A 21,958-nucleotide genomic window follows, 5' to 3' on the forward strand; every position below is an offset into this window, starting at 1 on the left:
TTGAACTTCCACTATCAGTGTTAAGCCAAGGGTTTCACCCAAGGACAGTCCTTGCTAACAAACACATTAAGTCAGTTAACTGAAATCATGGGGTCATGACATAATGCTCTACATGTGGACAAAATACAGACTCAAGCATAAACCTCCGAACTATTACAACTAGTTCTCAAGGAAAATTGTCCAAAATAACCCCAAAATACAGAACCAAGGGATTTATTTTGCAATCACAAATTGCAAACTCAAACTGGAGTCATGAGAGAATTTATTAAGAACAGAAATTCAGCATCCAGAATTTTGATGTTCACCCTAACCAACCTAGGGTCCTATTACTGCACGCAGAATACCCTAAAAATAGAACTTCAAACTACTTTACAGCATAAGCACTCAGTCCTGAAATAAATAACCAACATCAGTTCCCCAACCACCTACATAAAGGAGAAGATCCCCATAGACAAACCTCACTGATTTACTGTAATTTCTAGAAAATATTTATGAAGATTTTATGCTGCTTTTGAGCACATGGCAGGTTAAATACAAATGGATATCCATGCCTTTATAACAGAAAATGGTTACATTTTCATACTTTATTGCTTAAGTCTTATCAAGACCTTCTTGTTTTATCTTTCTTACTACTTCCTAGTAGACCTGACTCAGTCTAGTTTCCAGTGTTTTGAGACATGAAGCTTTCATCACTTCACTAAGATCTATTTCAGAGTTTTATCAATGTCCTGTTGAATGAATGCCTATTCCTAAATTCCAATAAAAGACTTCTACTTACCAGATCCATTTTTTTTTTCATATTCTCACAATTGTCTTAAACTGGGGTCTATTTCTGCTCCTTCAGTTGGTGTCCAGCACCTTTCACCACTAATGGACAGGCCTGACTTTTATTACTCTCTTTTCTAGGATGCCAGTTCAGCACAGTATACATGACTATTTTTAATCCTCGACCCTGATTTGTCAAGCTCACCATTTAGCAAGAATCCACATCTCACAGACTGAGCCAAACAACAAGAGCATGTAGCTACATAACCATCCATTCACATCTTGATTGCTTGGTTCACTCCTGCTTAATCAAAGCACATGCTTAACTTCAAACACATGTTCTAGCACATTGTTGGAAGAGGGTGGGCTGTGGTGGTGTTTATAACCTTTCAATATTTGTAACATATGATGGGTAGTTACTCTTTTTGTCATAAGCCAAAAAATTGAGTATATCCCCGGTCCCATTGTTAGCTGCCAACCCAACAGAGATGTCAAATTCCAGCAGAATTGCACCATACGTTCTAAGGGACAAAATTTTCCTCATGAAGCCTTTAAGAATTCCTGCATGTTGCAAGTGTTCTTTCCAGTTTATTATTATCTCATATAGTCTGTCTCCTATAAATCCTGATGAGAGTGCTGTGCAGCAATCCCAGGAGCTGAGTGATTTATGTCTGAGCTCCTAATTTTGTGTTGAGAAGATGACAAAAACTTGTCATGTCTAAAGGCACTGTAAATAAAGAAACCATGAAGCCATTCTTCACCTTGTCCCTGGGAAACACATTAGGAGAGTCACAGCCCACAGGCATTTGAAATAAAATAAACAAACAAACCAACCTTTGGAACAAAGGCCACTTTGTCCCTGTTTCCCATCAAATAGCACAAGGTTACTGTAAGCTAGTGGTGGCCCGGAGGTGGCCACTGGGCTCTCACAGATTTGGTTGAAAGATTTGTTTGGAACACACAGACAAAATTTTGAGGTGAGGGAGGAGACAGGGAAAATAAGGGCATTGGTGATGGAGAGGGAAGCATTCATGCAGCCTGCCCTTTGAAAGCCTTTGATCTGCTTGGTTAGGTCACGAGTGCCAAATGACCAACTTAGGAGCCAGCAAAATGGCAAACAGATATTACAAGGGCAGGAAAGCAGACAGCCATTAGCATTCCCAAAGAGCCACAAACCAAAAAAAAACAACAATCCAGTCCCCACATCCAACAGACCCAAACAAAACAAGGTTGTGCACACTGACTATTTCCCTGCTGAACAACTTGGCTTGGCACACACATGTTTGGACAGGCCTGGAGCAGGCTGAGCACTTGTGTAAAGGGTGGGGAATATTTCTGCAGAGCAGAACCCAAGGTCAACCCATTGTGTGAGTTTGTATGTGAGAAGGCAAACAAAGGTTCTGGCTTCAATAAAATTAAATGAATTCATGTCTGGACTGGTAGTAGTCATTTCATTTTCATTACAGCCAGAACCTTCAATCCGCCTCAGAAATGCACATTAAAAATATTATTGCTAGCAAACAGAGGGAGACAAAAGCAATTATTCAACAAGATTTCAGCTAATTGTCTGTCAGGTTAACTTCAATGCCAATTTTTTTATTTTTAATCTAAAAGAAATGTATGTAATCGATGAAAAAATAAAATCCTGATTATCTTTTTAAGGATCACTTTCTACAGAATAGCACCTGTAGATATTGGGCCACCAATATCAAAAGGTATTTCCAAAGGCTTGTATGAAGAAAGGTGTGAAATGAATTTGAGCTCCGGAAGCCACTTCCAGGGACCATCTCTAAGGCTCTGGTGTAAGAAAAAAGCAGAGATAGGGCCAGGGTTGCTTTTTTGCCTACTCCATGTCTGCTTAAGCGTTTTTCCAGTCAGCTGTTCCCAAACTGAGACTTGTGGAGCATTTCTAAAGAATGAATGAGAAGCCAACAGTGCACTTACTCCAGATACACCTGTATGGTTTACAGCCTTCTCAGAGGACTCAGTTTGGTTAAGGCTGGCTTGATTCACATCACTCCACACTTTTACTACTAAGATTTGTCAGGAGGGAAGGGACAAGCTTTGACAATCTAACTATTTTGTTTTTCATACCACAGACAGCTTGGTCTGCAGCTGGGCAGCTCATGTGTGTTACAGAGACAGTAATACATAACAGTAGGGGGAAAAAAAAAAGGTCTATAAAAAAGGGATTTTCTACTGGTTTGTTCTTAAAAGCACTAAGACACTCCTGGCTCATTGCATCCTCCAACTTCCTTATTGATTTATTTGCATCATGAATCTTCTACATTCTCCTAGCATTTATGTGAAGGCGGTAAAGTCCATTTTCAGTAATTACTAGTCCTCAGTAAATAAGAAAGGAAAAACTTTCAGGGAATTACATGGTCTCACTGCACAAGAAACAAGTGTCAGTAACCGTGGTAATTAATCCTACATCACTACACAAAACACATTCTTTCTGAGATTTTCACACAGAGCATGAAATAAATATTTTAAACAACATAAAACAGATCCCAAACCCCAAGTATCTATATGAAGGCTTTCTGCAAAATATTTCATTTTCAGGTTGCTGCCTGCAGAGAAAGGTACAGGAAGAGGGAACTGTCATTTCCTATTGTACCTTTAAGTAGCTCCATTTAGTGAGGTCTAACTGCTCAGCTGTCTGATATGGAAGCTGCTGACATAGATAAAATTGGAGACATTTATCTTGGCACGTGACAAAGTGTCTTATCAGCCTCATTAGTAGCTTAGTACATCTCATCAATCTTTAGTACACCCAGTGGTAAATGCTGCATGCCTGTCATTGGACAGGAATAGGCACATTCCAGAGAGGCCAAGTTGATGATCTGTGCAGTCATGAATAAATTTTGCTTTAATAAAGGTGTCTAATGCTCACGAAAAGTGATAGCCTTGAAGAATGAGACTTCTGTTTATCTATACAACAGGTGCAGGGTGGCCAGTGCCAGAAGGGGCCAAATTGTCTCAAAACCTTGACTTGCAGTAGTTACTGCATCTCTGAGCAAGGCGGGTGCTCGAGACCATCTGTGCCTCTTTAGCTGGACTATTAAAAGGGATCCAGTTAAGGATGGTCATAAGATGGATGGAAGCATGGAACTCAACCAAAATTACCGAGTTCACTTAGTACAGGCCACCTAGGAACTGGCAAATGGAAACGACATTACAGAATTGCCAAGATAGTTAATTGGAACCACTGAAGTCCACTGAAAATTTAGTTTGCATAATGACACATTAAATCTGTAGCAAAGACAGAACAGACTCACTGCTCCTTGGTCACCACTTCTGTGATTCACCCAGAAGACTTATGTTTGAGAGAGCCATGCTTCACAGACCTTTTCTGGCTTATTTGCCTCCACTGAAGCATGTTTTTTGTCATGCTGTAGATAATGAAAAATTCACAGATGAGAAATACAGTTGAATACAACATCAATATGAGAATCTTAATTACCCAGTGAAGAAAATCAATCTGGAAAGAATGGTCAGGTGATTCCAGAGCATGGAATCAGAATCACATGGTGGGCACAAAGGAAAATAACTTTTTCCTAGGACCAGAAGCTATAACAGAGGTCCAGCACAATATAAAGTCCTGTAGCTAAAGCTGCCTCTACTAAATGTCCTGACCAGGACAGCAAAAGGAAAAAGAACTTTCATTATGATTTAAAAAAATAAATTATGAAAATACGTAAAACAACCTTGTGAAATACAGCTTCTGAGTGAAGATATTTATCTTAGTCTGTTTTGGGCCTAATAAATCCAGGGCTCTTCTAAAAAGTAGAGAGAATACAATCAGCCACAGCATGGCTGGTATGAAATTGAAATCAAAGAACTTCAGAAAGAGGAATTATTTTCTAAATGCGTACATCAAATAGCAAAAAGCAACAAAAACAATCAGCTCCAAGCTTCCCGAAAAGGCTTTGGCAAAAGACTGCAGTAATTTGTGACACAGGCCAAAAACTAACAAATATAGCTGCCCAGAGGAAAAAAAAAAAAAAAAAAAACCACAAAAACACTGGCAAGAAAAGGCAGATGCTGACAAAGCTGGACTTGAAGGATTTGTATTTTATGTGGACCTGGTCTAAAACCAAACTGACTCTCAACTTACTCAGAAACAGTTTCAACTTGGCTAATACTCCACCCATAACAGACTACTGTGCACATTCATTTTACTAGAGCATGAATCATTACAGCCCCTACAAGTGTTTCTTTCCAAAAGCTTTGCTCAGGAATATTTATGGACTTAAAGCACTTGTGTTTGGCATTACAAACCAGTTCTTCAGCATAGTCAGGGATACAGACAAGGCTCCTTGATCATAGGCTGAGTCCTGATTCCTCACTGATGGTGCTGTACAAGCTCCACCTCTGTGTGTATCAGGATTTTTCCATCCCAAGGAGCAGAAAATCTATTCCTGCTGGCTTTGGGATTGCAGCAGAGAAGGCACCTTCAGAGTGTCCTCTGGAATCCAAACCAACCCATCTCTCAAGCTGTTTCTTTTTCTCCCATTTTGGATGGATAGCTATTGAGTCCTGACTTGGGCAATATTTTACTTCCAAAGATCCCACCTTCTCTGTGTTTAAGCTGCTGGCATCGAGGTGATTCCCATGAATCTTAAGCACAGGCTGGTAACCAGCTCCCACGTGGGGGCACAGGCTCAACTGCATAACTGGAGTTATTCCAGTTAAGCCTCTTCCACTCCAGACTGGTTAACAGCAATTATTTGCATTAATACAGACTGTGTTTAATAAGACCTTTACTAAAGTTAATCAGGTGTCCCTAAATAATTAAAACACATTTTGTTTCTTTTCTATGGCACTTAATTAATTAATTATGAAATCAATTAATCATCATCCTTTAAACTGGGAGTACCGCAACTGCATTCCAGGACTGATTTAGTACACACACCTTCCTCTACACAACCCAGCCATTGCTCCTCACACATCCAAGGATCCTTCCTCTTCTTGCCACCACCAACTCCCAATATGTTTTTCCACTGGGAACTGCATTCTTTTTTCAGGTATCATTCTTTCCAGGATGCAGTTCTGCATCCTGTGGATAGGCCCTACATTCTTTGTTCCTAGATCTACAACCTCCTACATGGCTGCATTAAGCACATTTTATTGGAGTAATCCAGTACCTCAGATCAGAATGGGGTTTGGAACTATCATGTTTAAATGAAAGTAACATGGATGGCTTCCAAATTCAGGGAAGGTTTGTTCCCCAGATTAATTCTGAGGGAGATTTCATATAAAAATGTAGATGAGAGCCAGGATTATTTATATTGAAAGATAAACAAAAGGATTACATTTCTAGCTATTAGGAACCAGTGGAAATGTGTCTCTAAAATGACCTTACCTTTCATCTTGACCGAGTAAAAGGCAGCAGCCTCGCTGTTTCTCCAGAGTATCTTGGCACGCTCAGTGGCAGAGTGAGGTAGAAAGAATGCATCATTAGCTGAACTCCCTTCCAGCATTCCAAAAATAATGCAGTTCAGAACAAAGAGGACAATCCTTTCTCCAAATGTCTGGACCTAAGAGAACAAACAAAAACAGACCAAAGAAAAATGAGGCAGAGAGTAGTATTTTGCATCTCATAAAAGGTTTCAAAATCAAAAGAGGCTGGGAAGGAGGAGGTCAGGAAACACGTACACTTAATTTGGGGAAAATACCTCCTGAGTTTGTTCAGCTAGAATAACAAAAACAGTTTTTCCTAGTGTTTCACCCTCTATCCAGCGGGCATAGAATAATTTAGTAACTATTTATAAAGCTTGACATTATCTCTTGTTGTCACAGAGAGGAATTCTAAAGCAGCAGAAGTATCTTGATTGCAGTCACAGATTTGGAACCACGATCAAGGCAATCTAATCCTACTCAAGAGTGAAATGAAGACTGGATTCACGCTGTGGGCCTGGTCACCTCTCCCCTATTACCTGTGTTGCCACAGCATCGAAGAATTTAGAGGGCCAGAACCTTACTGAGACAGACACTATGTAAAACAGAGAATAGTCTGTCCAACCCAGCTATAATCTAGGTGTAACATGAAAAATTATTCTGTGCTGGCCTTCTTAGGAGACAACTGACAAGACAGGGAGATGAAGGAATATAAAGGAAGGTAAAAACTGCTGCCAACAAGCTTCACATGAAGGATGAAAAAGAAATGAGAGTTTCCACACATAATGGCAATTTACCTTTTGGCAATGAGCTAGAGGGGGTAAGATTTCTATTTTCAGACAGTATCTCTATTGATACAGAGATGCTTGAAAGCCTGAAGGCCTGTGTCCCTGCTCCACGTTCTATCTTGCAAGGACTGGTATCTCAAATCCCTCCAGTTCAGTTACCCACAAAAAGCCTACTTAATTCTGCAAATAATTAAACACTATGTGTGACAGGAAAAGATGATAAAGGAATGGAATCATTAAGGACCAAAGATACTGAGAGTTGGGTAGGAAATAAAACTGACTTAATAACCTCATGGCAACACAAAGCTCATATGCAGCAGGCATCTGATTGTTTGGTTGCAAACAGACTCCAGGCTACCCAAATATTTCAGATTATGAAAAAGTAGTTCTATCTTACCAAAATAATTTATTTGGAAAAAGAATTATGGATACAGAAATGACTAAATAGCAACCATTTCATAAAATGAATACAATATAAACATTATCCAAGGAGAAAAAGAAATCATAACTAGCTAGGTAAGACATTGTTCGAAAGGGTAGTAACACCTCCCACCAGACAGTTAATGTGAGAAATTATTGCTAATGTAGTAATTCAGTTTATGATTATTCCTTTAGTAGGCAGCGAGGGTAAACTAAAAACCAAAAGAAAATAAATCCCACAGATGAATCATAAGCTGCATGCACAGAATTGTTTAGAGAGGGCCAATGTGCATGTCACTGTGTCCTAGAGACGTGAAGCACTTGGTGAGCCACAGAGCCCAGATCCCACAGGTTCAGAGCAGGAGCTGTCAGAGACCAAAGACAATTCCATATGATTGCTCTGGCTGGGAAGCTCCAGGATAAAGGCAACTGCTCAGAACAGCATCCTCACCAAAATGAGCCCATCTCTAGCAGGATCAGCTGTCTTCACAACATCTTCCACAGGCCACCAACGCTGGCTCAAATAAACTGCCAAAACTACAACAACAAAAACAGGGAAACATGTTACCCACAAATACAAAGTAGGTTCTCAATTTTTCCACAGGCAGCCTCAGATCTACTTCTCCCTCCAGCTGACTCCAGTCTGTTCTGCTGTGAGACAGAAGAACAACAATTGTATTTCAATTTCACCTCCACATCCCTTGATATCAAATTTTCAGTAGTGCACAAGGCATCGAGTGAAGGTAATTTTTCTCAGGAATTGATGTGACTTTGGTGTGACAGCCTGTGTTCCATATGAATAAAGCACTTCCTGCTTAATACTAAGTTCAGTAGCTAAGTAGGTTTGAGTGGCATTTGGGACAGTGGAGCTACCTGGATAAAGGTTACAGTTTTCCAGTTTCTTTCAAACTTTCCCCAGCCCACACACACATATTTGCATATATTTGAGTGCACATATTTGCACTCATGCAAGTCAAACACGAAAATTCTCATATCTGCTTTATCAAACAGCTTTTCAGCTCTCTCTGTCATTGAATTTCTATCTATGGGTAGCTTTAGAGTACAGACTCCTAAATCTCTGCATGGACAGATATTCTCTGAGGTTCAAATGCACACAGAGAGGTTCCTATCAACAAAAGACAGACATAGACACACATAATAAGATACAGTTTGCCCTGAAGCAAAAGTGTTATCAGCAACCCACGTAAGTCAAGTCCTCATGTAGGTGTGATGCAAAACTTGCACCCCACTTCTTCCCATCCTTCCTCAATTTTTCACATTTGCAGGAACAAGTATTTAAACCCTACTCCTACATGTTCATCTACAGAATTCATTGCCTGCCAATAGATTTACAAGGAAAAGACTTGAAGCAGCAACAATGACACTGAAATTACTTTCAAGCCTTGTTCAGAAAGAAAAGCTTTGACATGGGGTCATTTCAAATGATAGAGAATAAATTTTAAGGCTTTAGATGAAGCTTTGGAATAAACACAGAAATTTGATCATTTATGACCACAAACACATCAAACAGCAAATATTTCAGCCAAAAGAACTTTTAGTACCTGTACACTGGTGACATTCACCTAAAGTACATTTCCATGATTTCAGGACTGCTAAATAACACCAGTATCTTTAACATCTCCACATAGGGCACCAACCATGTCCATTTTTGCATAGAAAGATAGAATATAATATAGGAAGAATGTTGCAAAGAACCGTACAGAGTTCACATGTCTTGAGTCCTAAAAGAGTGCTCCAACAACTGGCTCTAACCTACCCAGCTAGAGACAAATATAAGAAAGTTCAAAACCATCTGTGAGTTAGAAACAAATTCACACATGAGGAAATGAAATTATTTTAAGGACAGGATTCATCATTTACCTGTTTTAGCCTCAGGTTATACGATTGTCACTGATGCACACAGGTTAATTTCCCTTTTTGCTCCAGACTCCATCACTCCTGCTGGTTTTAAGGCTGGAGATTCCGCTTAGCTAACTTATATTTCCAATAAATTATTAAAGCATGTGCCAAAAAGCATTACACTTTGTGTGCTGGGTTAACAAGGAAGAAGTATTGCACGCAAGGGCAGATGCCTGTTTATAGCAGCAGACTCAATTCATTAAATATTATGCACTTACTTGCATGGGATTTTCATACTCTTTCTGTGATGGATTCAATCTGTTCCCTCAAACCCTTCCCTCTGCTTTCAAATGCAGCAGCCACTGCTCCATTACACATCCATGAAACACGCAGCTACAAAGGGAGCTGAGTCACACAAAGGGGACATAATGGGCCAAATGCTGACTTCAATAAGAGCTGCAAAGAGGTTTGGCACACAGTTCAGACATACAAGGCACATAGTAAAGGTCAGAAAAGTTTTTAAAAGCTTTGAGGAAAACAGGAAGATGCATAACCATGTTGGAAGGAGTTGCTTTTATAGAACATTTACTGTGCTATTCAATAATTTAAATGTGTGGAAGGGAACACTAGTTGACATAGCAACTGTCACATCACATTACTTGAGCAACCTTATCTATATGGATGCCTTCCTTGAAGGAAAAACATTTCTCCAGATTTCACACAAACATATGTACTTTGCTTTTTGTTATCATTTTTCAAGTCAACATCTGGTCTGCAGTTAAATCCATCCATGCTTCCCCATATTCTCATTTTCATTTTATAATCAACTTTGAGAAACACTACTTCAAATGCAAACATGATTTGTGAGACCACATGTTCCCTCTCTCTCCCTTCCCAGTCTTGTTATTCTTTCCAAAACATTCAGTTAAGTTCACCTGATCACAGGAGATGGAGTTCCTGCCAACACACATCCCCTGAACCCTCTGAATCATGATGTCTGTGACTACAGTGACCTTGCAACTGCAAAACCTGATGTGCTTGATCGTGCAGTTGCAAGACCAGGTGAAATGTATTTCAGGTCACAATTAATGGGGTTTACACATGCTCAGGTGGGTGGCTTGCCCTGTAAGCACCAGCTTGCTAAACCTCAGTACTTTCATCACCTGCACTCAGACAAACACAGAGTGTTGCAAGAAGCTGACAGGCAGTGGAGCACAGGATTCCACAGCACGGGGTGTTTGGAATCCAGGACTGAACTGAATTAGGCACTAAGCATAATGCAATTGTGATTATGAAATGTCTACTTTTGCTGGGCAAACATGGATCCCTTCCCAACTCAGGCCTGGATTATATTTTTACTTCCTAGGCTATGCTGGCCAAATGTTCCCACACCGGTGTGAAACTACTTAAATGAAATGTGCACATCAGGATTTTATACACAGAGCAAAGAAGAAAAAATAAAGCAACATCCTGCTTTTTCCCTCTTGCTCTTCTTTTTCCCCTGCCTTATCTGAACTGCTGAAAGACATCCCTCAGTTACAAATTAAATGAAGGTGATGTTACATATGAGAGTTTGTTTAATAAATATCTAAGATAAAGTAGTGGCACTTTCTGTAAAGTCATCTTTACCTTAATCCTGTCACTGTTTCAGACTGCTGACAGACTTAAAGAGGTCACTTTTGCAAGACTTCCACTGTGGAAATACTCTGATACTGGAGCAAGGTCAGAAATCCTACTCTGAACTGCATTCTGCAGCATTGACCTACCCTGAACTAGCTGGGTCCCACAGTTCCCTGTCTTTAAAATGGAATCAGCATTTCTCACTTTTTTCTAGGAATGTTATCAAAACAAATACATTAAAGCTTGGGAGGCAGGCAGATTCCTGCTGGAATGGCAGCCATTCAAGTATCTCAGATAGATCTTTCCTGCAACCAGTTACATTTTCTTCTACAATTCAAGCTTCACTCAGTGATTTGTTGCAAATGTCTTGTGATAAATGTTCCAAGGCATCTCACAGTTATTGTGAATTATTACATGCAGCATACAGAAAATGCCACAATAAGGTATGTTTATTTAGTGTTATAAAGATGTTAATCACCCATGTTATGCTCTGTAAGCCCTTACAATGCAATTTACATTCTCATAAAAATATCTGTACAGATACACTAACAGAACACAACACTCAGCCCATCAAAAATAAATTTTAAATGCTTCCAACCAAGACCAAGTCCTACAGAAAAGCTGCCATACCCATTTTCTCTTTGAAATATGCAGATAATTTCAAACCACAAGCTACACATCACTTCTGGACAACCCATCTTATCAAGATGATCAGAAAAAAATCTCAGCGGTAGAATCCACCCCTCTTTAAACCAATTTTCAATAATTAAACACCATCAAACTGAAACACAGTATCTGGGGACAACCAGGAAATTTGCTTCTAAGAGCGCTCCTGCTGTGGAAGAAAACTAAAATGCAGAGGCAGTGGACAGGCAGAGGAAGAAAAAATATCAACTATAGCAAGATTGTTTCCCTCTTCCATCTGGATGAAACTTGTTTCACAAGAAAAGCTCAAGTCAGGAAAAGAAAATTATGTAACTTGTTAAATGTTTTCATTTTCTGCCCTGAAAGTCAAATGTCCTTAAAGTAACAAGGACTAAGTTAAAATATATTGCCTTTCTCTGAAGGAATTTGTTTTGAATAAATTTGATCTGTTCACTGGTCAGAACAAAAGGTCATGTAGGTGAGCAAATCCAGGTGGAGTTGCCCCATTAACACAGTCTGCCACCCTAACAGTCAATTCCAAATCTGCTGAGCTGTTGGAAAAATTTTAGGACAAAATACTTCTAAGGTATATACCCGTATGTATAGGTATGCACACACATCCCAGCAGGCTTTAAAGAACTAATGAAAATTTATTAACACTCATCTGAAGAAAAAAAAAAATCACACCGGTCAAATTTGATGTCTGCAGGAAGACTGGCCACATGCTTATAGTATATAAAATCCATAAACAAAGAACTTCCAGAAAATTATTTTGAATCACACTTTTGGAAGGAAACATCAAAAGCCAGGTGATGTAGCAGGCTTAGCGATCTCTGTTCCTCTGACTCTGGACTGGTAACTCAAGCTGGAATTTTGCAAGGAGGCAGTCACAGCAGTCAGTCAGGCTGTTGTTTATAATATAATAAGGTATTTATTCTGCTAGGTTTAAGCTTTTAATGAAGATAGCTATCATGTAATTTAGGCTCCAATTGGACTTGACTTGTTCCTGTGAGAAATCATTTTTCCTTGTGTGCTTGTCTCTCATTAATACTTCTTGTTCCTAATACTAAACGAGATCATTTAACTGAAGAGCTGTGCTAAATGCACTTTCACCTGCATCTAGTTAATAAGTCTTTATTTCTGCACTGTAGTTACAGATCCCAATTCCTCTTGTGAAGCCTAAACTAACTCAGTGTTCAGCCACATTCCTTTGAACATGAGTCAGGAGATGAGGACAATTTCACCAAGAGCCAGTCTGGCCTCTGGTGTAGAGGCTTCTCCCCTTTATCACACCAGTGTGTATCTCTCTTCAGAAAAACACTAATGGAATATATAAATTAGTATTTTATTTAAGAGTAATTCTACACCAACAGTTTTAGAGGGACTAGAAAGTCTTTTGACTACATCTGGAACTTGGAAAGGTCTCCTACCTTCTCCTGTGGACCACAGCCCATTAGCAAAGGTCCAACTGAAATCCTGTGTAGAAGGAGATGGAAAACTGCAGAGTTCACCTCTAACCACAGGTGATCTTAATCTGCTTTTTGTTCTTCTGAAGAAATTTCCTGGTTACAGGGTAGGACTGAAGAATGAACACTCACACTAACAGAACCTGTTCTAGGAGTGCAAGATCATTACCTGCCACACTTGGAACTGAACAGAGAATTTTGCTCTGCCTTTGCTGTGTTATTAAGAATACTGGCTATTAAAGCCTTTCAGGCATAATTTATAGCTTATCCTTTATAAAAAGGTACACTTCTAATGACAGATGTCGTTAGTTTGCTGCCACATTTGGAAGCTGGAAGTTTAAGAGGTTTCATGTGTTCTGTATTCCCTAAGTGACACAGTGAGTCAAAGAACAAGTTCATGTCCTCGTTGCAGATATGCCAAAAACTCTACAACCCATTGCTTCACAACAACACCAACACTCCTCACTTAATCTACACACCAGTAGATAGCCCTCACATACCAGTACTGGGAAAAAAAGGCAATTAAACCTAGGACTGAAAAAAATACCATACACCAAAAAAAAAAAAAAAAAAAAATTTCACATCATTCTGAATTAGAAAAATATTATCCTGTTGAATAAAGTCAGAAAGAATAACAGATTTACCCAAGGTGATTTTTCAGCTGTCAGCAGAGAATTTATGCATAGAATTTAAAAGGCCTGATTGTCAATTCTTCCATCTAATCAGCAGCCCACTGACACAAATTCTTGACAGATAAACTGAAACCACTTCATATTCAAAACTAAACCCAAAATATTTAAATACATAAACAAGCAGACCATCTTAAAGGTAAAGAAATTACAGCTACTCAAATTTCAAAATATTTTGACCAATTCTAACCTGTCTCTTTATCCTTTGGATCAGTTAACAGCAACAGTTTGCAAGTAGGATTATTTCGGTAGAGAGGGACAAAACACACACAGGAATCTTCAAGTTTAACCTAAAAAACAAACAAGCCCTGTAGCTCTTTGTACTGCAAAGCTCACAACAAGTACTTCACATATCAGATGCACTTATGACATGTTTTATTGACATGCTTTGCTGACATGCATGGTACAAGCTTAGCACAACACCCTCTCAATCCTCAACTTCAAGGCACTGAAATACTCATAATAGTCTAATATTATCCATAAGGAAAGTTAATTTAAAAGAAATCAAGCTACTGAAGTTAGTGAAGACTTTAATGCTGACTTGCCCTGGTTAGTACACAACCTGGCTTTGAGCACTGTCACACGCAGACAAATGGTGTTATGAAAGACCAGACACATCAAATGAAAACAAATACAACTTGCACTTCTTACAGCATCCTCCAGCTGAGTACTTGTGGTGTTTTGCAAACAATGAATTAAGCCTCGGGGTACAGGGAGTATCAAAGCATAAGGGCAGTGCCTGGGCAGTTTATCTTCGAGGCACAGAGAGGGTAGATACTTGGCACAAGGTGGTTAAGTTGAAGGCAAAGCTAAAATCAAAATGCAGCTCTCAAGCTTCTGCTCTTAGACTAAACTTTTAAATGATGTGACACATAAACACAAAATTACTGTGCTCAAACAGCTCTATATGCACAGAAATGACGATTTCCATATGAATATTGCAAATGCTGTCATGTAAGTTTAGGTACAGGCAAAGAGCGTGCATGACTTAGCACAGTATGTACTGTACTTTCCAAAATCTGGTCCATTGTGTATGTGTGGGTGTGCCTCTCTCTGTAATTGCACCCATTTGTCAGTTTGCTATGAAACTCAAATCAGTCACGTGTTACATTTAATATTTCTTGGTACATAGAAGAAATATGAATATGGATAATTCAGGATAACAACTCTAAGCTGAAACCAGCATTGAGTAGTTGATGAGTGCCAGAATCCTGGAAGCATCTATGCAAACACTGGACTCCAGGAAAAAAAAAAAAAACACGTTGAAAACTGCTTGAAATCTGTATTCATGAGCTTGCCTAAATCTGGGGATTCAGTTGTTCTTTGCGTGCTTCAGACATAACAGCATCGATGTCATTATGGCACCTGGGAGCATTTCCATAATGAAAAGGCCAGGACTACTTCCAATACAGTCATGATTGTTATTTTGTTTGATAAGGTAATGTGCACTTTCACAGGTGTTAACAAGAGCAGCACGAGCCAAGCACAGCTTTGTGTGTGGCTGCTGCCAACCTGTGGGGCTCTCATCCTGACTTGCAGTAATCCTTGCTATTTGTGTCCTGAATGCTTGACCAAGCTATACCAAAAAGAAGTTCTGTGACCTCAGCAAGGGGGCTGACAGCCACTTAACTCCTGCTAAATAATTATTCACTGTTGCCAGTCCTGCCACTTGAAACCTGCTTTAATTCAGATGCAGAAGGGAAAAAAATGTTTGGTAATGCAGCCATTATTCAAACACCAAACTCCTCATCCTTCAGGCTGTGGGTCTATAATAGAGACTGTTAGCTGGGATCTTCACTGGGAATGGAAGTTTTACCTTATTATATTTGAATTCTTTTAAATTATAAAACATCAACATTCTTTGAGCTATTTATTATAGACTATAAGGAAAAAGACAATACAGCAAGAACACTACCATTACTTAAGTCCTTGACTGGCTGACTGCAGATTAGATTAGACTTGAATTAAATGAATGCAAAGAGAAATGTGTTGCTATGAGACTCAAATCAGTCATGTGATATATTTAAGGGCTGGTGACAAGCCACAAAATCAAGACAGTTGTGAATCAAAAGCCAGAAGTCCACCTTTAACTGATCTCAGTGTGTGTGGCTTTTGCAGGAATACACAGAGCATTGCCTGGGATTTTAACCTCCTCTCCCTCCTGCTGGAACAGCAAATGAACCTCTGAAAGTACAAGCAGGCTTGGAAGGTAAGGACACAGAAGCCCTAAACTGGGGGATCTTTGCATGTTCACTCTGCATTTAGCCCCACAGGCTCCACTAGAGGGCATTAAAAGAGTATTTAAACCCCGTTACATTCCCAGCTCAAAGCCGAAGCTGATCCCACCTGGAACAGCATTTTTCTGGAAACTACTGCATATTATTTTCCTGAATTGCAGAAAAGCTACTGTATTCCAAGAATTCATTTTAACTAATCCAATTTCTACTTTGATAGCACAGTAACAGGTACCTCAGCACACCTTTTATGATCTACAAATGCCAGAATTAAAGGTTTCATAGGTTGACTGCAGTAAAAATGTTTAACAGGACTGTTCAGTCATCTCTATTCCACCCAGGTGTCTTAGGAACAGAATTCCTTTGGGAGAATCCACACTCAAAATTACCAATAAAAGTTTTGGAAAGAATGGAAACAGAAGATAGACTGTATCACAATGCCTGTGTAAACTGCACAGTAGAGGCAGAATACAGAGCAGCACCATGGTATAAATCTCTAAAATAAGGTTTGATTTATTCCTGTAAGGAGGCAGGTCAAGATGCAAAGTTCACCAAAGTACTTCAAACCCTCTTCAACACTCAGACTTGGAGTTTAAGCTTATCTCTCATTTACAGCATGCAAATTATTTGAAATAATGCAGGATTTACTGATTTTTTTTCTGCAATCCAGCCATACCAGTTTACCCCTATTAGCATATATGAGCACAACCAACAAACTAATCTGCAAGAATCTAACTTGCAGCATGAGAAACATCAGCCTACTACCTCTCCTCCTCCAGGGATGGAAAAAACATCAGGACTGGACAGTGACTTCTTCAAGAGTTTTTCATAGTATGTTTCAGCATCGGCTTGCAGAACCTCTGGATCTCCTGCTACTGTATCAACCAAGTAAAGTCGACCTGTGATTAAAATAAAACACAAGATATTTTCACATTTTATATTAAATAAGAAACCTAAGTCTTAAAACCTCCATTTCCCCAGCAGCTGCTTGGTGTGGCTGGGCCCTTAATTATCTCATTAGAGCCTTTTGTATAAGCCTAGTCTAAAACAGTAAGGCTGGTAAAAAACATATCTGTATGTTATTTACCTCTTGACATGCAACTTTACAAAGCAGAACCATGACAGCATCAATTCCCATTTGTCTCCTTTGAATTCAACAAGCACAGTCTCAAACTTCTCTAGGTGTAAGTAAATTGCTTTAAATCTGGAAGAGCTTTAAAAAAATTTCTTCAAAACACAGCCTGAGTTTAGCACTGTCCAAAAATATAAGAGGGAAAGAATTCCAAAGCTTCCATTCTTTCTTGGAAGACTGCCCCTTTTTGGTTCAGTCTAGGATCTGTTGTTTGTCATTAACTTTTTCCTCCTCCTTTCTGACTGAGTTGGGCACTTTCACAATAATAAAATAATATAAAAAATTTACTTACACAAGTCTTTCCAAAATAGTAACATCATCTTTTATGCAACATAACTTGGAATCCATGTGACTAGATGCTGGAGGGTATTTGTTAATTGCATGCAAACAAAAATTACATATATCTGATGCCTGTTACCTAAATGCAAAGTCCAACTTGGTGTTCCTGAAGAATAACCTCCTTCTGATATAACAAACCAGACTCTCTGGTGGCTCATCACCAACCCAAGAAAAAGAACGTGACAGGAAATGTGTTAGCAAACCAAATGGTGTCCAGCCACTCTTCTATCACAGGAATGAAATAACTTCAATTTAAGGGGCTTTCAATCAACAAGCTACACCTGCAACTCTTGTAAGCCCAAGTGAGGACCAAATCTTCTACCACAGAGCTGTAGTTGGCATCTTAGTTCTGAATCCTCCTTTTTTAATGATGGTTTGGTCTCCATGGCAGCTCCCTTAGTAAGTTAAATGTGAAATAACTGCACTGGTAGTAAAGTATATGGCTGAGACAAGGAAGAGTCTTGAAAGGACCAGTGCAAGACCTGTCTATACTAAGATTAACAAACTATGAATCATATCGGTACCGTATTGAAAATTATGCCTTTCCACATAAAAGTAGGAGCATGGGATTTGTAGTACCAGCTCAGACTATTCACCCATGGTCCCTCCACTAGTGATCAGTATCTGATTCCTCACCAAAAGGATAAGAGAATTAAAATGCTTAAAATGCTTTAAACACTATTTTCCTGCCCTTTGCAGGCAACCAGCTTCCATCCCAAGGCTTGGCAGCAGAGCTGTGTACTCAAAACACTGAAGAGAAGCTACTCTCTAGATGGGTTTCATAGCATGTTTGTTATGTGACAAAATGGGAGAGAAAAGAGCATTGCAGCACTGGCAAGTCAAGTCAATTATAAAATCCCAGGCAGAACTTAAACACCACTGAGCAAAGAACTTTCGTCAGGAGAGAAATTAAAGATTATTATTCAAAACTTTGGTAATTCACAAAAGCAAATTTACTAGTAAATTAATCCTTTACAAAAGAGCAGCATGTAAGACTTGAGTTTAGCACAAAGAAAAATATTTGCTATGCTAATAAATATTGTTCATGAGGTGCTGCTTACAGGGCTCCCTCCTGCCATGGTTCAGCCAATGGAACTTAACAGCACAGTCATGTCTTCTCCTCACTGAAAAAAGCAATTAACTTTCTGATACATAATATGCTTGTACTCTAAGGTAACGAGGACCTCTTGAAGGACAAAATGAGGTCACAGATTTAATAATGAGGCTTTAGAGGAAACTTCTGATCAACTTTTCATCAATACAGCTTTGCACAGAAGTAATCTTTTCCTTTAAAAGATGCTTTTAAATTTCCAGTGAACTTGTCTTTCCTGTGCAATACACTGAAAAGGCCGAAGTCAATTAGGAGCATGTGTTCCTATTCAAATGGAATCAAGAAATTTCTTGTGAAGAAGAAAATTGTTGATGGGCGAGAGAGACTGAAGATGTTTTAGGAACAATATGGAACAGAAGTGTCTCCTGAATTTCTTTTTATGTTAACTAATGTGTTTCCCACGTTTTCCCAGTATGAAGAGCCAAAATAACATTTACCCTGCTGTATATGTCCCTTTTATCCTTCCTTTGCATACAGGCACAAGAATAAACCCTGAAAGTCTATCCATAACTATTGTTACTAGGCATTCGACTAAAGCCATAATTATTGCTGGCTAACAGGATGTTATAAAGGTTGCTAAATCAAATGCAAAATAATCTATCTTTGCTTTAGAATAAAAGCAGTGCTGCTCTCTCAGGAGTACTTCAGTCCGAGGCCCAATCAGCATCTTGGGATATCAAAATTATGATGTTCCAAGGACAGCCTTTTGACCTAATTGGAATTACAGGATTTTATTTGAATTTGATCTTACCTTAGCAGCAACAAAAGAACACATGGTGGCAGCCAGTCTGCCAGGACCTTGCCTGCAGCTCCTGCGAGGGGCTCTGTGCACAAAGGGTTACCCGAGGGGCCTCCTGCTGCAGCCACAGAGGAGGGACCATAAAGCAGGAGAGTAAAATTAGAACGGGAGGCCTCCTGCACCAGAGAGATTCCTGACATTGGGACTGACATCTTAAACAGCCAAAGCTGCTCAACAAGGTCAAGGCATCCTCGAGGTGGACAGTGCAGCAGCAATGACAGGGAGGGGGTGACAGACAGGCCTTTGTCTTCTGCAGGGCACCTAATTCCAGGGCAAAGGACATGGAAGCTTTGCAATTCCACAGGGAAAAATTATCTAGAGACAAATAAATGAGAAACCCAACGAGCACATTTCCATTTCAGGCGTGCAGAAGAGATTTTAAAGCAAAACCTAGCAGCGCATCTGCTTCTCTCTTTTGTTTCCATGGAGCAGTCTGGGCCACATTCTCAAGCGAGGATGTGCAAGTACATCTCCTCTCACTCTGGTGATCTGTCATCAATTTGCACTAAGAATCTGATTTTTTGAAGTGAAAAGCTACAGCTAAAACCAGCTAGAAATATCAGCAGGCACTGCCCATACAACTCAGTCATCTTTAGGAGATTCTACCCTCCAAAACCTCAGCCTAAAACATTGTCCAGCTCTGCCAAAAAGGAATAAACCAAGGCCCCTGCTTCAATCTAGACTCCTAAACCCAGCTTTTTCTACTCCCATTGCTATTCCACCCCTTGTCTCCTCCAGACGAGAGAACTGAATTTCATGGGAGTTTCATCAAGTGGACAAATATCCTCCTTGAAAGGTAAAAGTCAGACAAATTTTACTTCACTTAGGAACCAAAAAGATCAGTATGTGGGAATCCAGATAAATCTCATCAGCACACCTGATGTTCTGCATCAGGTAAATAAATGCAATCACAAAATGGGAGACAATATTCTACCCTAAAGTAGAATTAGTTTTTATGAATTAGAGACAGACCACCATGACTACGGATTCAGCAAGATTTCATTATACCAGTTAAAGTAAGCAGGAAATATTTTTTTCAGGCAAAAGAATTTATTGTCAGTACAACAGAAAACACATGGTGCATACAAGTCATATGTGAAATTCCAGAAGTGAAACAACAGACTGTTGTAATGTCCAGAGGTAAAGGACATCCTTCCATCTAATCAGAGACTCTGAAGCTTCCTTGCAAAGTTATTCTTGACCATGAAGACAATACACAATTTACTAAACAAGAGATATTTCCTAGAACCAGGAATGGTTTGGGTGGAAAGAGACTGTAAAGATCATCTCATTCCAACCCCCTGCCATGGGCAGGGACACCTTCCACTAAGCCCTGTCCAACCTGGCCTTGGACACTTCCAGGGATTGGGGGTATTTGCTTTCATTCTTAAGAATCTTTTACTCCTGCATTCACTTGTAGGTAATTAATATTGTTCCTTTAAGCCAACAAAGCTGGTGATGCAGATTTTTTCCAGACTAGACACACCACTGGCTTGATTAAGATGCACTGAGGTATTGCTGGTCCTTCCAGGAAAGTCAGACTTGTTGAAATGCCCATTTCAGAGTAAGGGCATTTAGGATGCAGCCAGATTGTAAAGCAAAATACATCAACCTCACCGTAGATGAAGCATGAAAAGTGTTATGTCTGAAGTGAATTAATCATTTATCCTACAACTACTTTTTCATGTTCTACAAACACAGAGAAGGATACTACATGCATCCATTAAGAGCTGTATGTTTACAGAAGAGCCATCAGTCACCACAGGACTTGTATCTGGATTTTGTACATTTGCACAAATTTGTGCATAATTTTACATGTAAAAATATGAAAAATACCTCAGTCAGATTTCTGGTGGTGTAGGCACAAGAGAGATAAAAACTTAACATTTCTAATTTTCAAGTTTCATTACTTTTTAATTCAGTTTTGCCATTTCTAATGCTTGCAATAGCAGCACTGGCTTTGTTTATTGGCTTTATTGTCATGCCAATATATTTCACAATAACAAAGAAAGAAAAAAAAAGGGAAAAAAACCCAAAAAATACAACTTCAGCAGGTTTTAAGTGTTTCTGATGATATTCTGAGGGGTTTTGTCCAAGAAGTATTTTCCTTTTTTTTCTTTTTATTTCAAAAACCACATTGCAATATGAGACAAACATGTACCATGTACAAAACAAAATGACAGTATACCATGTCAATATTTAGGAGGGAGTGTTGTAATTAAACCATGCAACTAAGACTAGAAGTCCTAAGATTTATTCTTAACACAGGTGTGTTTTCCTGGCCCCTAACAAATCACTGCATCTTCTGACTGGTTCCTTATCAGTTAAGTGTATGTCTTATCTACCACTTCAAAAGGGTGTGAGGTTTTCCTTATCAGTGCCTCTGAAACCACTAGGTAAAAAGACCAAGAAGTCACATAACATAAATTGTTCTCAGTTCTCCATGGACTGCCACTGCCATACTACAGAAGCACACCCAGGACAGTGTCCAGGATTGAATAACTACTTTTTTTTGCCCTTCTGAACCACACACACGTGACTGAAGTGCTGTCTCTCACCCTCTCACGGGAGCAGGAGCTCTGTGATGAACAGCAGGGCTTCACATCAACTCTTCTCCATCCCTTCCCATGAGCCTGAACAGCTCCAGGCATGTGGTTATCATTAGACAACCATATTTGTTTAACCTT

General features: G+C 39.3%; 1 protein-coding gene across 1 annotated transcript in view; it reads right to left on the reverse strand.

Annotated features, from left to right (window-relative positions):
• Positions 1 to 21,958, reverse strand: part of LOC128794908 (protein FAM169B-like) — a 40,847-nt gene that overhangs the window by 11,980 nt on the left and 6,909 nt on the right. The window contains exons 2-5 of the mRNA XM_053955195.1: positions 16,656 to 16,789; positions 13,847 to 13,946; positions 7,828 to 7,913; positions 6,134 to 6,308 (exon numbers count right to left, since the gene is read on the reverse strand). Of these exons, the coding sequence (XP_053811170.1) occupies positions 6,134 to 6,308; positions 7,828 to 7,913; positions 13,847 to 13,946; positions 16,656 to 16,789 (495 nt within the window). The remainder of the gene's footprint in view (positions 1 to 6,133; positions 6,309 to 7,827; positions 7,914 to 13,846; positions 13,947 to 16,655; positions 16,790 to 21,958) is intronic.

Source organism: Vidua chalybeata, chromosome 13 (genome assembly GCF_026979565.1).
Source record: "Vidua chalybeata isolate OUT-0048 chromosome 13, bVidCha1 merged haplotype, whole genome shotgun sequence".
Classification (NCBI taxonomy): Eukaryota; Metazoa; Chordata; class Aves; order Passeriformes; family Viduidae; genus Vidua; species Vidua chalybeata.